The sequence below is a fragment of the Chiloscyllium plagiosum genome, chromosome 15 (assembly GCF_004010195.1).
Source record: "Chiloscyllium plagiosum isolate BGI_BamShark_2017 chromosome 15, ASM401019v2, whole genome shotgun sequence".
NCBI lineage: Eukaryota > Metazoa > Chordata > Chondrichthyes > Orectolobiformes > Hemiscylliidae > Chiloscyllium > Chiloscyllium plagiosum.
The window spans coordinates 46,007,416-46,030,820 of record NC_057724.1 but is presented as its reverse complement, the minus strand read 5'-3'; the positions used below and the strand labels follow the sequence as shown (position 1 = coordinate 46,030,820).

Sequence of the window (23,405 nt, the reverse complement as noted above, 5' to 3'; positions counted from 1 at the left end):
CCTCTTCCGTAGGTATTTCAGAGCCCGGGTGTCCTTGGAGAAGGAGCATGCAGTGTCCTCCAACACCCTCGAGATTTACAGGGAAAGGTGGGCACCACAGGGAGTGGAGTGTATTATTTCCCCCTCCAACTCTATTTTGATTTAATCCCTGCCCTCCCCTTCACCTTTTTGATCACCCAGCATTGCCCTTAGCATGTCATTGGCCACTTGGGTGTTTTCTTTCTTCCTGGTTGTGGAAATTGAATAAAGATTGGTGCAACTGTTGTCTTTCACCGTGTCTCACACCTGCACACACACAACATGGGTACTGGGGAAAAATAAGCTCTACCACAGTTAGGCAGTCGTGTGGGTTTTTTTGAAAAAAAAGAAAAAGAAATATAGTAAATATGACAAGTTGCTTTGCAAAAATAAATAATGGACTGGGGAGAAATGGATGCCAATCAATATTAGGAAAAATTACCAAAGGTGATTAAAAACATAGCACGAGAGAGATTGTAAGGAGGATTTGATGGTAGAAATAGTAGTGGTATGATGAAAGGTTTTAGGATGCCACACTCAAACAAATAGAGGCTCTCCATGGCTGGTTGTTCCCTGGTTGTTAAGATTCAGAGACAAGGTCCTGGAATCTGCCACAAGAACAGCTCTACATGCACTTTGCACACTGCAATCTATTATTAAAGCAGATGACCTGGGAGTATGACAGTTCTATAGACATTGTCCCAAGTTCATGTATGCTTATCTATTCTAAACATTCATGCCCGTACTATCATGAAAATTAGTTCTGTTTGAACTTAGCACTATGTTTAAGTGACTCTAATGAGTTTAATTTTCTCTTATGTATGAGGCACAGTCTCCTTTTGCTTACCAACAAAGCAGTTGTGAGGTTCTCTGGTTGGATGGAGCATTCTAGGACAAAAATATGGATGTTTGAAAATGGGGAGCAGCAAAATGTTTTATATTTTTCTTCTGCAAAGAAAATGATGTGAATACTGAGATAGTTGATTTGGTAAAATATTAGGCTATCACCTATCTTTTCACTATTCAAATGCTACTGAAACTATTGTGTGTAATGCTATAATTTGGAACATTTATAATGTGCCAATGTTTCAGTAATTATCAATGTTTAAAATTAATTTGAGTATGGAACATGGAGACATTCTCTTAACTATCAGTATATGACAATGTATCAATCAGCCAAACACTATGAGGCAGATTAGTACAGTCAGATCTGCAGATGGAATTTGTTGGCAGATCCAGAATTGCTAAATGATTCTGCACATAATGTTATTTTAAACTTTAATAAAATTCTTCTTTTTTATGCAATCTTGGACTATGAAGAAGTTTCAAACAGGATGAGAATTGTAAAGTTGAATGGCATCCATTTTCCATATTAGTGGGAAGAATCATTGGATGTTCATCATCAATTGACCCTAAAGAAGGGAAGAATTAGGCATTGGGTATAATTTTTAAAAAGCTCAGAGAACAAAATGTGATGTTTGAAAGAGATATATTGCTCTTTATGTGATGTCATTTAAGAATCACAACAGGAAATGTGAATTTGGTAAACTAACTGCTTAGATTACTTACACAGGCAATTTATTTTTTGGTGCTATTAGAAATACCAACCCCATTATGCTTTGGCCCAACAAGTCCTCACCGACCCTCCAAAGAGCATCCCACCCAGACCCATTCCCCTACACCTAACACTATGGGCAATTTAGCATGGCCAATCCACCAAATCTGCACATCTTTGGACTGTGGGAGAAAACCCATGAAGACATGGGGAGAATGTGCAAACTCCACACAGACAGTTGCCGAGGCGGGAATTGAACCCAGGGTCTCTGGGCACTCTGAGGTAGCAGTGCTAACCACTGTGCCACCGTGCCGCCCAGTAGTAGGTGAACTAGTCCATGTTTTAGAGCAAAAGTTGTTTACTTTAACTCTTGTCTTATTGGATAAGTATGATGTTAAATGCACAGCACCGAATGATTATCTGCTTCTCTACATGAAAGAATGGTTATTCACAGGCAATTTATTTTTTGGTGCTATTAGAAATACCAACCCCATTATGCTTTTTTGGTCTGTGCACTGTCAGCACAATTGACAAATGAGAATAGGGAGAAGAAAAACTGGTATCTAATCAACATAAATTTGAGGAGTGGTATTGTATGAGTAATCTTTATTGGAACATGAAACTGATGTAGGACAGAAGAATTTATGGAAAAGTAGATCATTTTCTGAGAATAAAATTACTTCAATATAAATATCTGACTTTAGCCACAAGATTTTGTCATTGGTAACATTGTCTAATCAATTAGTCAGTTAGCCAAAAATTCATCAAGGAAATAGAAAAGGCCTTGGAGGGAATTTTAAAACCCCAGAATGAGCAGGAGAGGTTCAATGGGCAATGTGTTTATTTCAGTCTTAATGGAATCCTTGTCACCAATGGTTGGTCTTTATTTAAATATTTTTAAAAGATTATGTCCTTCAAAGTTAATCAACATTTAGATTTATAGTTTGTATATTTCAGCTTCCCAGGGCTCAGTAAAATTGAATGCTGGAAAAATGTGAGGAAGGCCAAATTCAACAGGTAAGTGCCATTATAGCAGTACTTGCAGATCCCTTATCACCATCCCCATGCTGGTGCACTCCTCTCTGCAATTGGACCTACCATGTATTTGGACCCTCTTGCCCTTGAATGGATGAGCACAACAAGCACCCAGGTGTAATTGGATCATCTTCTCTCATCATCAGACCCAACCTCACCACCCATGATTCAAATCCCATCTCCCAAAGTCCAATGTAGCCACCCTTCCCCCTCCTTCCCTCAAATCTATCAATGGCCTACAACCTCCTCCCCAGCATCACCTCTACCCTGCTCCCACAGAACCCTTGTCCTTTCTCTCTCATTTTCGCCCTCATTCTTATGTTAGCAATGGTAGAGATGTGTTTAAAATTAATTTTTCAGCTTTATAAAGGCAATACAAGAATCTAATTGAAAGATAAGTTTGTTAATCTGAGGAACAGTGAATTGGATCAATGAACAAATACTACAGCCATGCAACAAAGTACATTTGTACTAAAAACTGATAAATAGATTAGACAGAATTGAGCTCTTACAGGTCAGAACCAAAGATAAGTTGTTGAAATTCAAATAATTAGATTTTTCTGTAGATGGCACTAAGGTCACGATGTCAAATTCCTTGTTCCCCTTTAAGTAATGCAATCTGGTTTGAAATGGCATCATTACTGATTGTTGTTGGAAAGAATTGTAAATTCTGAATTTACTTGGATCCCCCAATCTGCTGGTAAAGAAAACATCCTAAATTTTCTACTTTTGAGAAACTTATGACACAAGTTACAAAACTCATTAATATTTTAGTCACTTCGTTGTATCTTCATGTTTCTGGCAACTGAACTTGATCGATGGAAGCTCCACTTTTACCAATACATAAGGTTTAACCTTATCTTAAGATTTGTTCAACTTATGAATATATTCAAAGTAAGCTGTAAAATTTTACAGACATTGTAGACGTTGACATATCAATTTGTGACATAATAATTTGTTGATCAATTAAAGCAAATGATGATAGCAGTCTATAATGTAATTGAATCTACTGGGCGAAGGAGTCAATCTGTAACCCGAGCAGGAAGATAGGTTCTTGGAATCACTTCAAAATCATTTGTGGTGAACATTGGGAGGAATCTTCATCTCACAGCCAAAATAGAAATGAAATGTAAGGTGCATCTGTTGGACCTGTCTGATGACATGGTCAAGAGGCACAAAGCAAATTGGGGTTTGGAAATCAGTTGAGTTTGCCATTACTACTCATGTTTGTTATTGGCAGATGCCCCACAAAGAGCAGGTAATTTGGCAGCCCTGTCACATTTAAACCAAACGTGAATCTCTGAAAAAGGGAAGCAAGGAACATAACACTCAAAACTTATGCTACTTAGAGAAAAATTAAATGATTTGATTAGGATCGCTAAGGAACAACTGTAACTCACTCCTTATTGTCAGTTTAATCATGTGCCATTTTCACCCAAAACTCATGCCTTCCCACCCACAACTTCTATTATTTTACTTCAATTACAGGTGCACACCAATTAACCTGTGGTATTAATAGCAAACTCTGAACCTGTTAAGGACCTCACAATTAGATTAGATTAGATTACTTACAGTGTGGAAACAGGCCCTTCGGCCCAACAAGTCCACACCGATCCGCCGAAGCGCAACCCACCCATACTCCTACATCTACCCCTTACCTAACACTACAGGCAATTTAGCATGGCCAATTCACCTGACCTGCACATCTTTGGACTGTGGGAGGAAACCCACGCAGACACGAGGAGAATGTGCAAACTCCACACAGTCAGTCGCCTGAGGCGGGAATTGAACCCGGGTCTCTGGCGCTGTGAGGCAGCAGTGCTAACCACTGTGCCACCGTGCCGCCCACATATTACTTCTCCACATATTTGCCAACATCCATACACAAGCAGCATTATTCTACATTGACACTGATTTGACTTTTATTCAGTGGCAGTATTATCTGAATTCAGATATTTCTTTATCTGGTCATAGAATCATAGAGATGTACAGCATGGAAACAGACCCTTCAGTCCAACCTGTCCATGCCAACCAGATAGCCCAACCCAAACTAGACCCACAATTACTTCTCCACATATTTGCCAACATCCATACACCCAGCACCCGGCCCATATCCCTCCAAACCCTTCCTATTCATATACCCATCCAAATGCCTCTTAAATGTTGTAATTGAACCAGCCTCCACCACTTCCTCTGGCAGCTCATTCCATACATGTACCACCTTCTGTGTGAAAACGTTCCCCCTTAGATGTCTTTTGTATCTTTCCCCTCTCACCCTAAACCTATGCTCTCTAGTTCTGGACTCCCCCACTCCAGGGAAAAGACTTTGTCTATTTACCCTATCCATGCCCCTCATAATTTTGTAAACCTCTATAAGGTCACCCCTCAGCCTCCGACGCTCCAGGGAATACAGTCCCAGCCTGTTCAGCCTCTCCCTATAACTCAAACCCTCCAACCCTGGCAACATCCTTGTAAATCTTTTCTGAACCCTTTCAAGTTTCACAACATCTTTCCGATAGGAAGGAAACTAGGATTTCATGCAATATTCCAACAGTGGCCTAACCGATGTCCTGTACAGTCGCAACATGACTTCCCAACTCCTGTACTCAATACTCTGACCAACAAAGGAAAGCATACCAAACACCTTCTTCACTATCTTATCTACCTGCGTCTCCACTTTCAAGGAGCTATGAACCTGCACTCCCAAGTCCCTTTGTTCAGTAATACTCACTAGGACCTTACCATTAAGTGTATAAGTCCTGCTAAGATTTGCTTTCCCAAAATGCAGCATCTCGCATTTATCTGAATTAAACTCCATCTGCCACTTCTCAGCCCATTGGCCATCTGGTCATGCTCTTGTTGTACTCTGAGATAACCCTCTTTGCTGTCCACTACACCTCCAATTTTGGTGTCATCTGCAAACTTACTAACTGTACCTCTTATGCTCGCATCCAAATCATTTATGTAAATGACAAAAAGTAGAGGACCCAGCACCGTTCCTTGTGGCACTCCACTGGTCACAGGCCTCCAGTCTGAAAAACAACCCTCCACCACCACCCTCTGTCTTCTACCTTTGAGCCAGTTCTGTATCCAAATGGCTAGTTCTCTCTGTATTCCGTGCGATCTAACCTTGCTAATCGGTCTCCCATGGGGAACCTTGTCGAACACTTTACTGAAGTCCATATATATCACATCTACCACTCTGCCCTGATCAATCCTCTTTGTTACTTCCTCAAAAAACTCAATCAACTTTGTGAGACATGATTTCCCATGCACAAAGCCATGTTGACTATCCCTAATCAGTCCTTGCCTTCCCAAATACATGTACATACTGTCCCTCAGGATTCCCTCCAACAACTTGCCCACCACCGACGTCAGGCTCACTGGTCTATAGTTCTCTGGCTAGTCATTACCACTCTTCTTAAACAGTGGCATCACGTTTGCCAACCTCCAGTCTTCCGGCACCTCACCTGTGACTATCAATGATACAAATATCTCAGCAAGAGGCCCAGCAATCACTTCTCTAGCTTCCCACAGAGTTCTAGAGTACACCTGATCAGGTCCTGGGGATTTATTGATTCCTGGGGAAGGGCCTGTGCCCGAAACGTCGAATCTCCTGTTCCCTAGATGCTGCCTGACCTGCTGTGCTGTTCCAGCAATAAAGTTTCAACCTGGGGATTTATCCACCTTTATGCGTTTCAAGACATCCAGCACTTCCTCCTCTGTAATTTGGACATTTTGCAAGATGTCACCATCTATTTCCCTACAGCCTATATCTTCCATATCCTTTTCCACAGTAAATACTGATTTTGAGGTCATTAAGATTAAACAACAAAGAATCTTAAGTTGATTTAAATGGTTGTAAAGAATAAATTGTATTTTAAACAGTTTGGATTAATTATTTTAAGTTACTCATCTTTTTCTATGATATTAATTAAAGGAGGAAAATGGTCTGGAATGACTTGATACTATTTACTGTTCTTGAACAATATGTTAAGAGCCAATATTTTAAAAGAAATTAGGTATGCTTTGAAATACAGTTAGCTGACAGAATATAATATATTCTGCATTTAATTGTATTTATCAGACTTGTTCAGTTTTGAATGATTTGATTGACTCTGTTGTACAAGGCAATGGTGTGGTAGGGGTTAATGTTTATGTTACATCTGGTCCACCTATTCTACCAATGTCTTACACAATCCATGGGTGGAGATGAGGAGCTTTGCTTTAGCTTTCACACGGAGCAGATATTTCTGTACCAGCTCCATAAGGTCCTCGTAACCATGTCTGACTAGAATACTGTTGTACTAATCGCTCTAGTTACTGAAGAACAGAGCTTTTTCTGCAGGTATTCTGTGGTGATGTATCCTTTACCTCTAATCATTAGATAGGCCCAAAACAATGAAGGATTGCTGTCGGAGAACTAGATCAAATAATCCTAATGCACTCTCACAAACTGGTAGTGGTGGCATATATCACAAAGTCCCAAGAGTCCCACAATAATGTTAAAGAGAGAGTTCCAGGATTTAGGTTAGGGACAGTGAAAGAACAGTGATATATTTCCAATTCAGAATGGTGAGTGACTTAGAGTGGAACTTGACGGTAATGATGTATCTGCTACTTTGTCCTCCCCATTGGAAGTGGCCATGTGTTTGGAAAGTGCTGTTTAAGGAGCCTTGGTGAATTTCTGCACTGCATCTTGTAACTACTGAAATTGTTTGTTGATGGTGGAGGGAACGGAAGTTTGTGGATGTGGTGTCACTCAAGCAAGCTGCTTTGACCTGGATGGTGTCAGGCTTCTTGAGTATGTTTGAGCTGCACCCATCCAGCAAATCGGGAGTATACCAAAACACTCCTTACTTGTGCCTTGTAGATAGTAGATTTTGAGAAGTCAGGAAGTGAATTAGTTTTGCAGTATTCCTGCTCTTGTAGCCAATGTGCTTATATGGCTAGTCCAGTTCACCATCTGACCAATTGATGAAGCAGCTGAAGATGGCTGGGTTTAAGGCACTACCCTGAGGAGCTTTTGCAGAGATGACCTGGAGCTGAGATGACTGATCTCCAACAATTTCAATCATCTTGCTTTGTGCCAGGTAAGACTCCAACTATGACAGAGATCTTCCCCAGCCCCATTGACTCTAGTGTTACTAGGGCTCTTTGATGGCATAAAACAGTCAAATGTCACCATTGGAATTCAGCTCTTTTATTCATGTTTTAATTGAAGCTGTACTGAATTTCACATCCTTGGCAACATTGTGTCTCACAAAGCAGATCTTTACTGATTCAATTACTCTTTGTTTTATGTAGAATTTATAGCACACAAACTGACTATTTTGCTCGACAGATCTATACCCCACATAAATGCCCTTCCATCCTTAACATTGTTTGCACTGATGTAGATAGTAATAGTTGTTCCTAACTGCGGGAAGGGGAAAGAATACATCTTATTACTCATTTAATGGAAATTTACCGGAAGGGGCACATGTGTAATGATCAGATGAAGAGAATATTTTGACTGTAATGCTTATCATGTTAAAATAGCCCTATTTCTGGCAGGAGATGCTGCCTGTCTTGCTGAATATTTCCAGTATTTTCTTTTTTGTTTCTGTTAAGATAGTTCCCTGGTATCATCTTGGTTTATTTATGCATAACGGTTGATGTACCTAAGATCTGCTTGACATCTGTAAGGTCACAAGATGTCGGAACAGAAATAGACAATTCAGACAATTGAGTCTGCTCCACCATTCAATGAGATCATAGCTGATCTGATAATCCTCAACTCCATTTTACTGCCTTTTCCCCATAACTCTTATTCACCTATCTGATTAAAAATCTGTTTATCTCAGCGTTGAATGTGCTTAACATTCCAGTCTCAATTGACAAACCTTTGCTGTAAAGAATTCCACAGCCTGACTACTCTCTGAGGGAAACATTTCCTCCTCATTTCTGTTTTACTTTTCGAATACACTGAGATAATGCCTTGCTACTTGCATGCTCTCACAAGGGATCTACCCTGTCATACCCCTTAATAATCTTATATGTTTCCATAAGGTCTTTCATTCTTCTAAACTCCAATATGTAGAAGACAAATCTATTCAACCATTACTCCGTAACCAGGATCAAACTCGTGTACCTTCTGTCGACTGTTTCCAATGCAGTATGTCTTTCCTCAGATAAGGGGATTAAAACTGTTCACAATATTCAATGTGTGGTCTTACTGACAACATACTCTGAAGCTCTATCATTAACTGTATGCTGAAGAGTGCTGTCAACAAAGAGGCCTAGGGATGAAAGTGCATAGATCCTCAAAAGTGAAGTTGCAGGTAGATAGGGAAGAAAGGTTTGGCATATTTGCCTTCATTGATCAGAACATTGAATATAGGAGTTGGGATGTCATGTTGCGGACATTGGTGAGACCACTTTCAGAATACTGCATGGAATTTTGGTTGTCCTTCTACAGGAAAGATGTTGTTAAACTTGAGGGGGTGCAGAAAAGATTTACAAGAATGTTACCAGGATTGGAAGTTTTGAGCAATAGGGAGCGGCTGTATAGGCAAAGGATTTTTTCCTGGAGTATCGGAGGCTGAGGGGTGACCTTATAGAGGTTTATAAAATCGTGAAGTGCATGGACAGGGTGAATAGTCAAGGTCTTTGTCCTAGGGTGGGGGAGTACAAAACTAGAGGGCATGGGTTGAAGGTGAGAGGGCGAAAGGATAACATTTTCACACAGAGGGTGGTGCATGTATGGAATGATCTGCCACAAGAAAGGGTGGAGGCTGGTACAATTACAACATTTAAAAGGCATCTGGATGGGTATATAATAGGAAGGGTTTAGAGGGATATGGGCCAAAAGCTGGCAAATGAGACTAGATTAGGTTAGGATACGAAGTTGGTATGGTCAAGTTGGACCAAAGGGTAAGTTTCCGTACTGTACATCTCCATGAATCTATGACTCTATATTTTATCCGACACTCTGCAGCATTGACTCAGTTATATCAGTGAAATTACTCAAATGTTTAACATCATTTAATTATTAAGAAAATGAAGCTTTCACCTGGATGATGTTCTTGATTTGCTGAGTGCTTTACTAATGGCCATAGTGGGTGCTGAGCGCCTCCTTTCCACTGCAGGTTTCATCCTCTGTGTGAGAAAAGCATAATAATTATGATAATAATTCTAAGGTGAAATGTGGTCCACAATATAAAGTGCCTGTACTATCCTTCCTGTTGTTAATTCAATTGTATCCTAAGCCAAGTAATTTCCAAGTAATTGAAAAAGCTGCACTACGTAAGTTTTAAGAAGAAATTTGAAGAATAATTGTATGAATTATGTGGTTTATACATTCCCTTCAATCTATTAGCTATCTGATAACAGTTTGTCAACCTGAAATGTTAATTCCATTTGTTCATCCTCAGATGCTGTTTGATTTGCTGACTGCTTCCAATATTTCTGGATTCTTTCCTTTGTTCATCAGATCTGGGCATCACTAGCTGAGCCAGCAGCTATTGTCAGCTTCAGTTGCCCTTGTAAAGCTAGTGGAGAGCTTACTTCATTGAATTGCTGCAGTCCATGTCATGTGGGTACACCTAGAGAATTGTGAGGGATGGAATTGAAGGATTTTTATCCAGCAATAGTAAAGGCACACTAATGACATGAGGCGAAAGTCAGTACGACAGATGCTGGAGATTAGAGTCAAGAGTGTGGTGCTGAAAAAGCACAGCCAGTCGGGAAATGGCTTTCACATGGAGGGTGCCCAAACTCAGCAGATTCATTTGAATTCAGTGCTGAGTTCAAAACTACTTTTTTTTTTATTGAAGTGAGGGCCTTTTCATGCAATATCTGTTACAATTTTTTTAAGCAGTAGAAATGCTCATAAACAACAAATGAAGTTTGTTGAACTGTCAGGCTGTCAAGTTCTTTAAGTCCACTGCCCTTTACATTTGAACAAAAGCAACCTGTGAGTTGAATAACAAAACTGTGCTCTGAAACGAAAATAGAAATTGCTGGAGAAATTCAGCAGATCGAGCAGAATCTGTGGAGAGAAAGCACAGTTAATGTTTTGAGTCCAGTGGTCCTCCTTCAGAAATAAATCTGCGCTGACAGTTTCAATTGATGTTTGTCTGCTTAATACTAACTGTTATTATTAAAGCACTACCACTGTTTAACAACTTCCACAACCCCCCATTAACACAGTGAGGGGCAGGGAGTGGGGGGGTCACATAAATCCACTGTTTGATTGAATTATCCAATACGTGATGAAATAATTTGTTCTTTTTGGTGTTGAGTAATGAATACAAGTGTTTGTTTCTGTAACAGGGTTAGTACTTGAGGAGATTTAAATATACTAAAAGGATTTTTTTATGAATGAGAGGTAGTTGTATACAGTGGAGTCTGTAATAGATACTCATAATTTTAGTTTATTTCATCTTATTGTGACTTCTGAGGTCAACCCAGGCAAATACTGGGCTATTGGGTAGGTTGGCATTGAGAGGATAAGGGAAAAATGTGATGCACTATACAAACCATAAGTGGAATGGGGATCACTTGAATTGACACAAAGTTGGAATCCTCAGGATGCGCAAGAAGGATGGGTGGGCTCCATTATCTTCAATGTTATTTTCTCCAGAGGAATAAGGTGTAGTGGCACCCCAGGCTGAGGATGTCCTGACTGACATCGAATGATGAAAACTGCTGGAGAGAGACCTGCCATATGAGAGGGTGGGTGGCCATCCTCTTACAGTGCCCATCAGGTTAACAGCTGTGCTAAACTTTCATGCAACTGGTTGCTTCCAAGTAGCCTGCATGTGCAATGAAATGTCAGCAATGCCACCTATGTGCCCTGAGAAGTGTTAGCTTGTATTTGACGTCTTAATATGTGCACAGTAAAGGACAACGCGGAAATGCCAACACTTGACTTGGTATATAGCTGGCGTTCAAAGATAATGTCAGCTCTGGGCATTCTGAGATATCCAGCACTGACAAGAATTACTGCGTATGGCACTTGGAAGAATAGAATTGGTGGGTGCCATAATGGTTAGTCCATGGGTAATAAGGTGAATTTGTAAGGATAGCATGAGAAAATTTTCAAGACCATACAAAGAGAAACCAAAATTGCAAATTTAGGCAATATGTGGTAAAATTCAGCACCTGACCTGAATTGGAGTGGTTGGTTGAGCGATCTGAAGTTGGCAGGAAATGAGCGTTGTCTCACAAGTGGTTGGCCAGGCCCCCACTAAATGTTCTAAGCTGCAGCCAGTAAAGTGACGCCAACCAAAGTGTCCAACAACTGCTCGGGTCCCAGTTCTCAAGAGTTGCTGGTTCAATCCAGGGACAGGTAAAATTTAGCTTCCTGTCTGCACTCTCAATGTAATTTTTAAACAATCCCATGACATTATTTGAGGAAGGCCAAGATGTTCACTCCAAAACCTTTTTGCTCAAACTGAATCTAAAAAACAGATATTCTGGCTTGCGGGACCTTGCTGTGCTCAAATTGACTGTTGTGTTTCCTATTAAATGTTGTCATTGCTCACTGTCAGTTAAGGTCTTGTGGATGTCCCAATGTTGTGGAAGATACATGCAAGTTCAATTTCTTTCTTTCCATTCTTAGTCAATTTTTGTAATGCATTTTTGTCTATATCTTTAATATAAACAGAATACAAGCAGGGACTCATTGAATCCGAGATTTATCTAAAGGATTGCTGATGTATATCCTTCATGTACACATTGGTTAAGTAGAGTAGATTTTATTGTAAATTATCTGTCTTACTCTACTTCAAAGCTACAAACATCTATGTCTACTTTAAAACTAATAAATGATATACAATGTCTGAATGGTACCCATTAACCAAGAGACACTGAATTTTTGCATCTCAATTGATTTTTCCACATCCAACAGCAGTACAAAACAGGAAGTTGTAATTTTCCAACGGAGGATAGTGCCCCCCCCCACCAAGCCTGGACAATATTTTGACAGCATATACAGTCTGACACATGCTTTGTTTGCTCTCACTGAGAAGACTATGCACAACTATGTCGACATGGCTACCCAATGGTTAGACTTGTTAGTTAAAGCCCTCTATTAGATTAATTTAGATGCTAATGTTTTAATAGAGGCATTTCTCTTTTGAGATGAAAATGAGTCGTCCTACTTCCATTGCAATCCCTTACATGCTTTTTTGCTCTCTAATAAAATAAAGGATGAAGATACTTCATGAACCACTGACCTGTGAAACCACAGATAACTGTAGAAAAACGATTACAGAAAAATATTCATTAATACCATTTGACAATTTCCAGTGTTTGCTGAATCAGACACAGTTTGTTGCTTTTAGTGATGTTTATCACATGACTACCGTAAATGTTACCTTCACAATGTCGCAAATAATTAGGACAGATTGGCTGTAATCTATGAACTGTTTGTTGCTGGGAGTTACAAACTGAAAGCTGCATGATTGACATCATTAGTCTGCTAGTTGTGCCATAAATCAATTTATATTTTGTACTTTTTTTTAACCTCCTCAACATGTTTGGTTACTGAGTGTTCTTTGCAAAAATGTCAGAACAGTTACTCTTCATGGCTGATCATTTTGCTTCTGGCAAATAAAATTAATCTTAGGAAGGTTTCCAGTAAACTGCATGCATTGAGTAATTATGAATGTATTGTAACTGTTATTTTAGTTAGTAAAACCTCTTCTACCTGTTCTGAAGCTGTAAGTTTACTTTTGCTCTTCTGATAGTAAGAAGAAAGGACTTGGTGATGATCCTATGACAACACTTTTCTACTAGGAAAGCTGACTTTGTTTGTATCGTTGCCTAATGTTCAAACAGCTACAACTTTCAGCAGAGATATCTGGATAATATTCACGATGAAACTCCTGCTTGATCTTATCTTTTCATTATGTTGACAATTGCACTGCCTCGCATCCGCTGAAATTACAAACTTAGAAGTCTGGTGATGGAATCTGGAACATTCCGAAATGTATGCCTAAATGCATTGATAATAAAGTCATAGGAAATTCATTTATGAAATGTTTATCAATATATTTGATAAAGGAAAAACACCTGAAACATCTAGGAGAGAAGTGATCGCTAGTTAGTTTCGAGAGCACTTTTACATTTACTCGACAGTCAAGAAAGGCTCTGGAAGTAATAAGAAAGATGAATCAAAAGGTTGCATCTTCATAATGACTTAACGTTGTCAAAATGTTTCAAAATGTTTTGTGAATGAATCACTTGGTGTAGAGTCCACTGCAATGCAAAGGTAAACCTATAGGGATGCAAAACTCTTAGGAAAATTTGTTCCTTTGAGTCCAACGGGAATCCTTCAGTCATGTGATAAAAATTTTACTTTAATACATTATTTTGCTGAAAAGCCTTTGGTAGTGAATTTGAAATCCATTGTAAATACATCAGTGGAAGTCAATAAACAGTCTTCCCGTGAATAATTGATGAGTCTTTCCCTTATTCAGCACACTAGTCCCCAGATGTTCTTTTGCATGCCAAACACAACAGGATGAAGCAATTCACTCAGGGTGAACTTCTCCAGGTTATAACTGACATATTGTAATAATTTAACAAGGCATAAAAAATAGGAACATGAGTAGGTCACTTAGCCCTTCAACCCTGCGTTCAATGATATTATTGTCGTTCTGTGACTTATTCCATTTACAAACCAAGTTCCATATCACAAATACCTAGGATTAACAAAAATCTCAGATTTAAAATCAACAACTGACCAAGCATCATCTACCATTTTCAAAAGAGAGTTTCAGTTTCTGCCATCCTTTACATGAACTCATGTTTCTTAACTTCATTTTTGAAAGGCCCAACTCTAACTTTTATACTATGTCGCTAGTCCTAGACTTCTCAACCAGCGAGAATAGTTTCTGTCTATCTCCCCAATCAGTTCACCTTGATATTTTGAAACCTTACATCAAAATTGCTTCCTACCCTTCTACTTTCTAGGGATTATAACCCTAGTTTGCAATCTCTCCAACAATTATTATGAGCAACTTAGGGGGGGGGGGGAATCAGCTCAACTCTCTTTAAACCAGTCTCAATCATCACAACAAATATTTTAATTCCCTTTGTAGCATGTAGGTATTATACTTAAATAAAAGCATAGTTGTCTACAAATAATAGAACCAATTGCCAATGTTTCCTCAAGTGAAAGAGAGAGGAATTCACACGAATAAACACCTAAAGAACTGCGGATGCTGGAAATCAGAAACAAAAACTGAATTGCTCAAAAAGCTCTGGCAGCTCTGGCAGCATCTATGGAGAGAAATCAAAGTTAACTTTTCAGGTCCAGTGACCCTTCTTCTGGGGAGATTATCGAGTCACCCTGAGAAAAAGAAATGCTAACATTACACACTTCACATACAGACACACACACATAGATATACACACACACGTGATCAGTTTATAAGTAAGAATGTCTGGAACAGGCAAGGGTGATTAAGGCTATAGGGGACCCCGATATACAAATGTTTGACTCATGAATGCTCGTACTTATGAACACAATCTACAGAGGTATAATTTTAAAGACTCAATATACGAACATTTCTGTATGTATGAATGGCACCTTTATATTGTCCTGTATTGTGTTCAGGTTTGCATACAAATCAACACCATTTACTACCTGGGGACTGTATGTTTACAAGTCCTTAGAGTCTGTGAGGTATTACAGATAAAGGCTGAGGCTTAATCGTTGACTCAGATTCCAAACAGTTCAAGGAGCTGAATGGTGTATTGCTCTTCATGTGAATGTCAGGAATAATGCTTTTCATTCTTTTTATAATTTACTGATTTTGGAATTCCTTTTCTGTTTAGTTATGATTTATGGCTGTTCTGTGAATTACATATTTCATTAAATCACCTCAGAAATCTGCACAAAGAAGCGTGATACCTGAAATGTAACATTGAAAATATAGCACCTAGGAATGACTAAGATGCTATATAGAACTCTTTTTTGATGGTGGTTACACTGTTCCATTTAATCTACAAATGCTTTACTTAAAATGTAGAGCTAATTCCCCATTAGAGTCGAAATCTTGTTAAACAAGCTGAGTCAAATTTAATCAGTTGTCAGGAACATTGTAGAATGGAATGTACTTGTGATTATCAGAATGCAATTTGGAAACATTCAGCATTTTATGATTCTATATCTGTAACAAAGTGTGGCATCTGAAATGTCTTCATATGACATTTGAAATAAAGTGCCTTCATTGAAGAAATACTGTTGTTAATGTATTCCTCCTAGATCTCACACGTTGCTCACAGTGCATCAGAGGTTTATAGGAATTGGAGGGCATTGCTAATGACATTTAGAAATTAATTAATAAATTAATTATGCCAGGGCACTGGCAATGTGGATGTACTTATTGTTATCATGCAGTAACCATCTTGCCAACAAAGGACAGTGCCTCTTCTGTAAAGTGTCTATGGTGGTGTAGCTTCTACCACTGATCATTAGACAGGGCCTAGACAAAACATAGGCAAAGGAAGATTGCTGGCAGTAAACTATCTTTGTGGATGCATTACTTTTAAAGATAAAGCTTGGCCTCAAAATTCAACACTATATCTGAAACTAAGCAGTTTGGTACAATTCAATGGATCCCATTGTGGATGATCTAATAGTCTTCTCAATACTAAAGACAGCACAAATAATTTTGAAGGCATCTTAATGATAATTACTTCAATTTAACAACAGAAGAAGTTCTTATATGAGCAAGATGTAACAGAAAAGTTCAGCTTCCGGGGATGCAGTAGACAATTTCATTCATCGCCTGCACAGATACGTGGAAACATTGTGAATAAGGAGATTTGAAATCAGAATGCATAAGAAACAAAATTGTTGTTGGGATTTTTGATTAAACTTGATCAAATTTATTACAGTCAAAGGAAGAATTAACTTTGAGAGATAAACCTATTCAAAGCATGGAAGCAAAAATTAGAAAAACTCATCGAAAGACCCTGAGAGGAAAGGACCTACATTACGTCAAGACAGCAACAGGCTCTATTCACTTTGGAGGGTACAAACAGTGAAAGGAGCCTGTAACTAGCCTGTGCAATTAACAGCCAATCACCCGAAGCTAAAAACCAGTGTCAGTGCCGCTGGATATCAAGGCCCCACAGACACATGCTCAAACTGGATGAGCTATCTCGAGTGGAGAAAGCATCCAAGGCATTTCTGTGGGATCTTGCTGACCAGATGAGCCAGAAGGCACGGAATGTATCTATGTCAATGGTTATCCTGTTTATTTGAAGCTTGATGTAGGACTACGTATTTCTGACCTATCAGACCAGTTACAAGTGGCTGAAGAAGCAGAAAGTACATCCTACAGACATCTATGGTGCAGGTGAAATAACCGTCAAATGCATAGGAATGCAACAAGTTACATTTGAATACTACGTGCATAAGAGAATGGAAATGCGTAGATTGTTCTCACACATAAATTTTCAGTCTTGAGCCTATCTCTCAACCCCAATGTCATCAGATGGGTTGCTTCAGGAACAAGCTGTGTTTGATAAACCAGTCAAGGGACAACCGGTAAAAATTTTAATTTGGTTTCCAAGACTCAGGAAAAACTCAATCAGTAGAAAGAATCCAATGAGTTTCCTTGTATTGGTATAAGAGAGCTCTTCACATGAATAATGTAGAGGAAATCACAGACTTGACAGGACTGGTGGAAATTTTCAATCCTCTTAACAGAACCCCCATCAATGGCAGTGACAGAGAGCACACTGAGTTAGAATAATCTTTCAGTAACACATCTGAAAGATGAAAAAGTTTGCCAGTCAAGCAAACACAGCAAGGCCAAGAGAAGATGACCAGTCTGTTCCACAACTTCAGGGAAATAAGCTGCATATGACTCCATGGAAAACAGATCAACTGATTCAGGAGACAGTCAAAAACAGGAAACTGCCTGATGTAAGCATCCAGGATGCTGCTAATAAAAAGGGTAGTCAGTTCAGTCCTCCTCAACCAGGCACTTGGAGTATCCACCTAAAAGCGTAATAACTTAGGGATTCTCACCTGAAATCTGGTCATAACATAACCATTAAAAGGCTTTTGGGAAAAGTACAGAGATATGGAGATTGTGTTTTGTTGGCAAGGTGCCAGCAGGATTGTTATCCGTATGGCATTCCAATAAACCTATTGCAATGTGTCTGTTGTGGCTCAGTGAGTAACAACTTTGTCTTTGAACCACAAGGATTCTGAGTTTAAGTCCCACTTCAGGGCTTGGACATTAAATTCAAGCCTGCCATTCCGGTTCATTAATGAGGGAAAATGTACAGTTGGCGATGTTGGACAGATTCAATGTCCCCACATATCAAATTTGGAGATCGTAAATCCTGGGGAAGGCCTCTTCCTTGCCAGATAAATGCTTCTGATGTGCTCTTACTTTTGGCTAGCTTTCTTTAATGGAGTAATTTAGCAACAGGCAAGGCCACTATCGTGAACTTTAGATTTCAGTGGTAATCATCAAATCAGAGGTGCCAGCTCAGTAGATATAAAAGATTCCATTGTACTATTTTGAAGACGAATAGGTAGGGAGTGATCCCCAAGTGCCCTGGATAATATTTATCCCTCAACCAATGTCACAAAAAATAGATGATTTGCATTACATTGCTATTTCTGGAAACTAGCTTCAGTGTTCAACTTTACAATAGTGATTACATTTCAAAAGTACTTCATTTGCACGAAAGGCAGTTTGATATTTCCAGTAGTCATGAAAAGTGCTATATAAATGCAGATCTTTCTTTATTCCCTCCAGCGGACAGCAATATGATACGCCAGGCATTGCATTGCATGTACTTGCTGTGGGGTCAGCGAAGTTGTCAAGGAAAGAAAGCATATTTTAAAGCATCAGGTAAAGCCAGGTCACTTGACTGCACCATGCATCCAATGTGTCAGCTTGGAATGTATGCCTATAGATCGATTCACAACTACTGCTTGCCCATGTCAAACCTCCATACATCCTTACAGCTCTTTCACAATATCTCAAGAACACCATACTTCACAGCGCTCAGATTCATGCTGCAAATCACAATTGAAAAACTTGTTATATTAACTTTTCAAAATGTTATTCTTTCATAGTATGTGGGTGTCACTGGCTAGACTAGCAATTATTGCCCATCCTTAAATGCCCAGGAAAGGTAGTGGTGAGCCGTCATTTTGAATGATTGCAGCCAATGTGATATAGGTACATATACTGTTGAGACAAGACTTTTGGGACAAATGTTACTTGCCATTTATCTGTCTAAGCCTAAGGCTTCAGACATCAAAACACTATAATACAACCCAATACAGTCCCTTACAGGCACCCATAATGGATACAGCTGGGCACATGTGCACACTTCTTTATGTCACTTTGAGAGTGCATCATTGATTGCAAACAAAAGGGCACACATTACAAGAAAACAACCTAAAGTGAAGGAAGGCATAGTAATCAGAATCCCTCTGCTTTCTTGAAGAAGGTAGCCATTAATATTTCTGCATGTAAGAGCAGAGAGCTTGTAGATGAAGGTGAATCTCAAACCTCCACAAATCCCTCAACTTCATGAATACAAAATGATTCTTCCCAAAAAATCAATATAAAAAAGCTTGAAACCTTTCTCAGTGGGGATAGTAACCTTTTCTAAATGTTGCTTATATTGGCCTGGCACCTTTCAGCGTCATTATCAACATCTTGAAAATGTTAATGCCGTACTGGGAAAACTAATCATTGAAAGAACTGGATGGAAGCAAGTTGTGCTACATCATTACCACCACTCAGCCAGCTCACCCCCTCAAAGGCACCTTGTTGCTATTTTCTACCACCAGCTTTGTGTTCTTAATTAAAACTATTTTTCATAGGTTTCAAAACCCTATATTGTGATTATGCCAGATGTAGGAACAGTTTTGAATGGATTGATGTAAGCACCAATGCGCAGAATAAATAAACACTTAAATTATCCCAATGTATTTTTTCACATTTAACAAATAATTTCCATAATTTCTTCCAGAATCACAGCATTTGTAATCAAATCCTGCAATGCTCAAGCAGAACCCCATCCCCTGTCAGTAGATATATGGAGTCCCCAGTTAAAACTATTTTCTACTTTTTCCTGTTTCCCTGAATTTTAACTGCTGAGTCTAGGAGAGGAGTATTAGCAATTAGTTATTTCTGCTGGCACATAGCACTGGCTGTTTCAAAACTCAACCTTCTCCATCTGGTCTACATTAACCTCAGCCATTAGTTGCTCTGCCTCATAAGTATCCGATCAGTGTTGCAATTTTTCAGACTTGCTATACAAAAATCTCTCTGCCAGCTAGAAGCCTCTGATTTATCTATTACAATCTGAAATGTCTTCATTTAATACAAATAGTTACTCAAAGCATAGTCAAACAAGCCAGCTTGAAATAAATGTGTGCCAACCAGATTAATTACAATAGCAACCTTTGTTTCCATACAATTTGCAAGTTCATGTTTAAGAATTTGTAAAGGCATAAAGCAGCTCACCACCACTTCACAAGGGCAACTAGAGATGGGCAATAAATGCTGGCCCAGTCAGGGACACTAACATCCTGTGATTGAACAATTTTTTAAATAGGTTGTCCACTCAGACAGCAATTGCACAAGCAATTTTGGTGTAAAAACAACAAAAAATTTGTCATAAGTGGTTATTTGCTCAGAGTGATGGCTTTGACTTCATGGATGTTCCATAAGTTAGAATAAGGTTGATGTTTTCAGTGCCAGATATTAATTCATGACAGAAAGCTTTGGACCAGGTACATAGGAACATTAGAAACAGGAGTAGGTTATTCAGCCCTTCAAGCCTGTTTCACTATTCAATGAAATCATGGCTGATTTGTGATCTAACTTCATATACTTGCCTTTGGCTCATATTCTTTAATACTCTTTAATACATAACATTCTTTAAGGTATCTACGTCAGATTTCAAATTAACAGCATCCATTGCCATTTGTGGAAGAGAGTTCTAAACATTTATTACCCTATAGAAGTGCTTCCTAACATCTCTCCTGAAAAGTCTAGCCCTCATTCTCTGACTACGCTCCTTAGTCTGGAACCTCCAACTGATGGAAATTGTTTATCTTTGTGTACAATGTATTTTCCTGCTAATATCTTGAAGACTTCAATATGATCATCCCTTAACCTAACTTCTAGAGAAAATAGGCCTAATTTGTATAATCTGTCCTCATAACTTTAACCCCTTTAGTACATGTATCATTCTTGAAACCTTGCGTTATACTCCCTCCAGGGCCAATATATCCCTCCTGAGGGGTGGTGCCCAGATCTGCTCACAGTTCCCCAAGGGGGGGGTGCCTAACCAGAGTTTTACAAAATTGTGCAATAACTTTGACATACTTGTACCCCAGTTCTTTAGATATAAAGGCCAGCATTCCATTAGGTTTCTTGATTATTCTCTGCATTTGTTCCTGACATTTTAAAGATGTATGCACCTGAGTCCCCAAATCACTTTAGGGATCCATTTATCTAACTTCATACCATCTAGAAAGTACCTTGATCTATCCTTCTTCAGTCTAAATGGATAACCTCACACTTGCCTACATTGAACTCCATTCGGCATGATTTTGCCCATTCACTTAGTCTACCAATATCTCTTTGTAATTTTTTGCTATCATCTACAACTATCTATACTGCCACTTAACTTTGTGTCATCAGAAAAGTTGAATATACATCTTTCTTTGCAATTTTCCAAGTCGTTAAGAAATAATGTGAATAATTGAGGCCTAAACACAAGTAGAGGGTTTGAATGCAGAGTTTGTGTTTGAACGTGGATAGACCAATTGGATTGCTTTAAAATAGAGCAAATATAGCTTTTATTTCTTTTTACCATCTCAACACCTCTAAACATCTAATTCACATAAAAATGTTAACTTGCAACATTTATAGTCGGAAGGCAGAGTAGTCCACAAGTTCTGCAAAAGCACATTACATTCAACTAACATTCAACTTCACTGTTTGAAGGTTGTTGCCAGGGTAAATTGCATAGTATGGAGATGCATATGCCAGCAAAAAGGAAATCCATCCAGACCATGGGTGTCCATTCTCTATTAAATAATCATGGAACAACTGTAACGATAGAACTGAGGTTGTTTGGAAATTGGACTGAGAAGTGAGATAGCGATAGAAAAGGAAATGGGAATTGGTCAACGCTACAGCACATTTTAAAATAACTAAATTAATTAAAGTAACTAAGGTTCTTGAAATGGGATGAATAAGAATTTTAAGAGGTGTTTAAAAAATTGGACAGAATAGTGACTCGATGACATTCATTCAGTCATGAAATTTGTATTAAAGCAAATGAAAACTAGCTTGACAAAAGCATCTTTAATCTGCTGTTTGTGAATATCCTACTTGAAATGAGTTTGAAGTCTTTCGATTTAGTTGCACAGCACAAAATTGCCCCTAATTCAGTATAAGGTAACAATCTCAACTCATCAGGATACAGAAGCCAAGTGTGGGAAATAGAGAAACAGCCCATTGTGATATTGGGCTATCAGGAACAATTATTGGGGCTGAGTAGTAAGAGCTTTATTCTGCATTTAACTGTGGGATAATGACCTAACAGTATCTGGCTTGAAATTCCTTCAGCAACACTAATATTTCTCACCTTCATCAGCATAAAATTCACAAAAAGGACATTAAAAGTAAGTGTTTTTCTTGGCACCAACAATTGAATTCGTGTCTGTGCCAATGACGAGGAATACATCTTTTTATTGGGAAGGTAGATTTTCTCACACTTCCTAATGATAAGAAAATATCATCACAAAATACAGCTGCTATACTCTGAAGAATTAGAGGTCACTTTTTGTTTGTTAGTCTGAAACTTCATAAATAAAAGATCTAAAGGCAAGTTGTATTTCCTCTATTGAATAAGCAACTAGAGACTCAGAAAATACTTGTGAGTTCAAACGTTTCTGACACATGCAAGACATGTTGAGGAAGAAAGAACAGATGTTTCAATCCTGATTTATTATAAACTTGGGATTTTTTTGGACAACATAACAACAGAAAATAAAAAGAACGAAACACAAGAATTGTTTGGATACATAGCAAGGTCATGGAAATAGACTGAAGAGCACTATTCCAATATATAACCAAGTTACGTGTTACATAAGAAAATTTTACTCTGCTCAAAGGTTTAATATATCAATGCACCAAGCAGTACGAAAGCCTTTCATTAAAGACATGTTTGCACTAAGTTAACTGGGTCTCTAGACAGGGCAATGATTGAGGTGAAGTCAGAATTAGAACCTCAGGACCTTTAAGCCACAGATGGAACAAATCTGCCAATGATCCAAATCCTTACCTAGTGATTCCAGTGAGAACGCAATGGCTATGTGAGTACTCAGTCAAAGCAGACTTAACGCAGCTGTGCATAGCTTGCAGACTGTCACTGATTTAATTTGACTTGTGAAGAATGACAAACTTCCAGAGGAATGTTACTACCAATGGAACTGTGCCTCAAGAAAAAAATCACCACTTAAAGTGTAGGATAAGATAAGTTATTTAATATATGAAAGCTTAATCTTCTAGTACCCTCACGTTTCCTGGCTGCATCCAACCAGTGAACACTCATGACATTTTTTACACCGCTAGCGTGCCAAGCAAAATATTCAAAATATTTATCACTTGTCCTAAATTTAAATTCCTATCCCCTAATCCTACAGGGGTTTAATATATCACATCAATTTGGGTTTACCTTAACTGTATGGGAATTATTTTTGGTATGTGGATGACATTTCACCTAGGCATTTCTGAAG

General features: G+C 38.6%; 1 protein-coding gene across 4 annotated transcripts in view; it reads right to left on the bottom strand.

Moving 5' to 3' along the window:
• Window positions 1-23,405, bottom strand: part of arhgap20b (Rho GTPase activating protein 20b) — a 110,110-nt gene that overhangs the window by 64,033 nt on the left and 22,672 nt on the right. For 3 of the 4 annotated variants that reach the window (XM_043704833.1, XM_043704831.1, XM_043704834.1), the window contains exon 2: window positions 9,663-9,748. In XM_043704833.1, the coding sequence (XP_043560768.1) occupies window positions 9,663-9,748 (86 nt within the window). Of the gene's footprint in view, window positions 1-865; window positions 1,180-9,662; window positions 9,749-23,405 lie in introns of those variants that run through there. The other variant, XM_043704835.1, reaches the window with a different exon arrangement.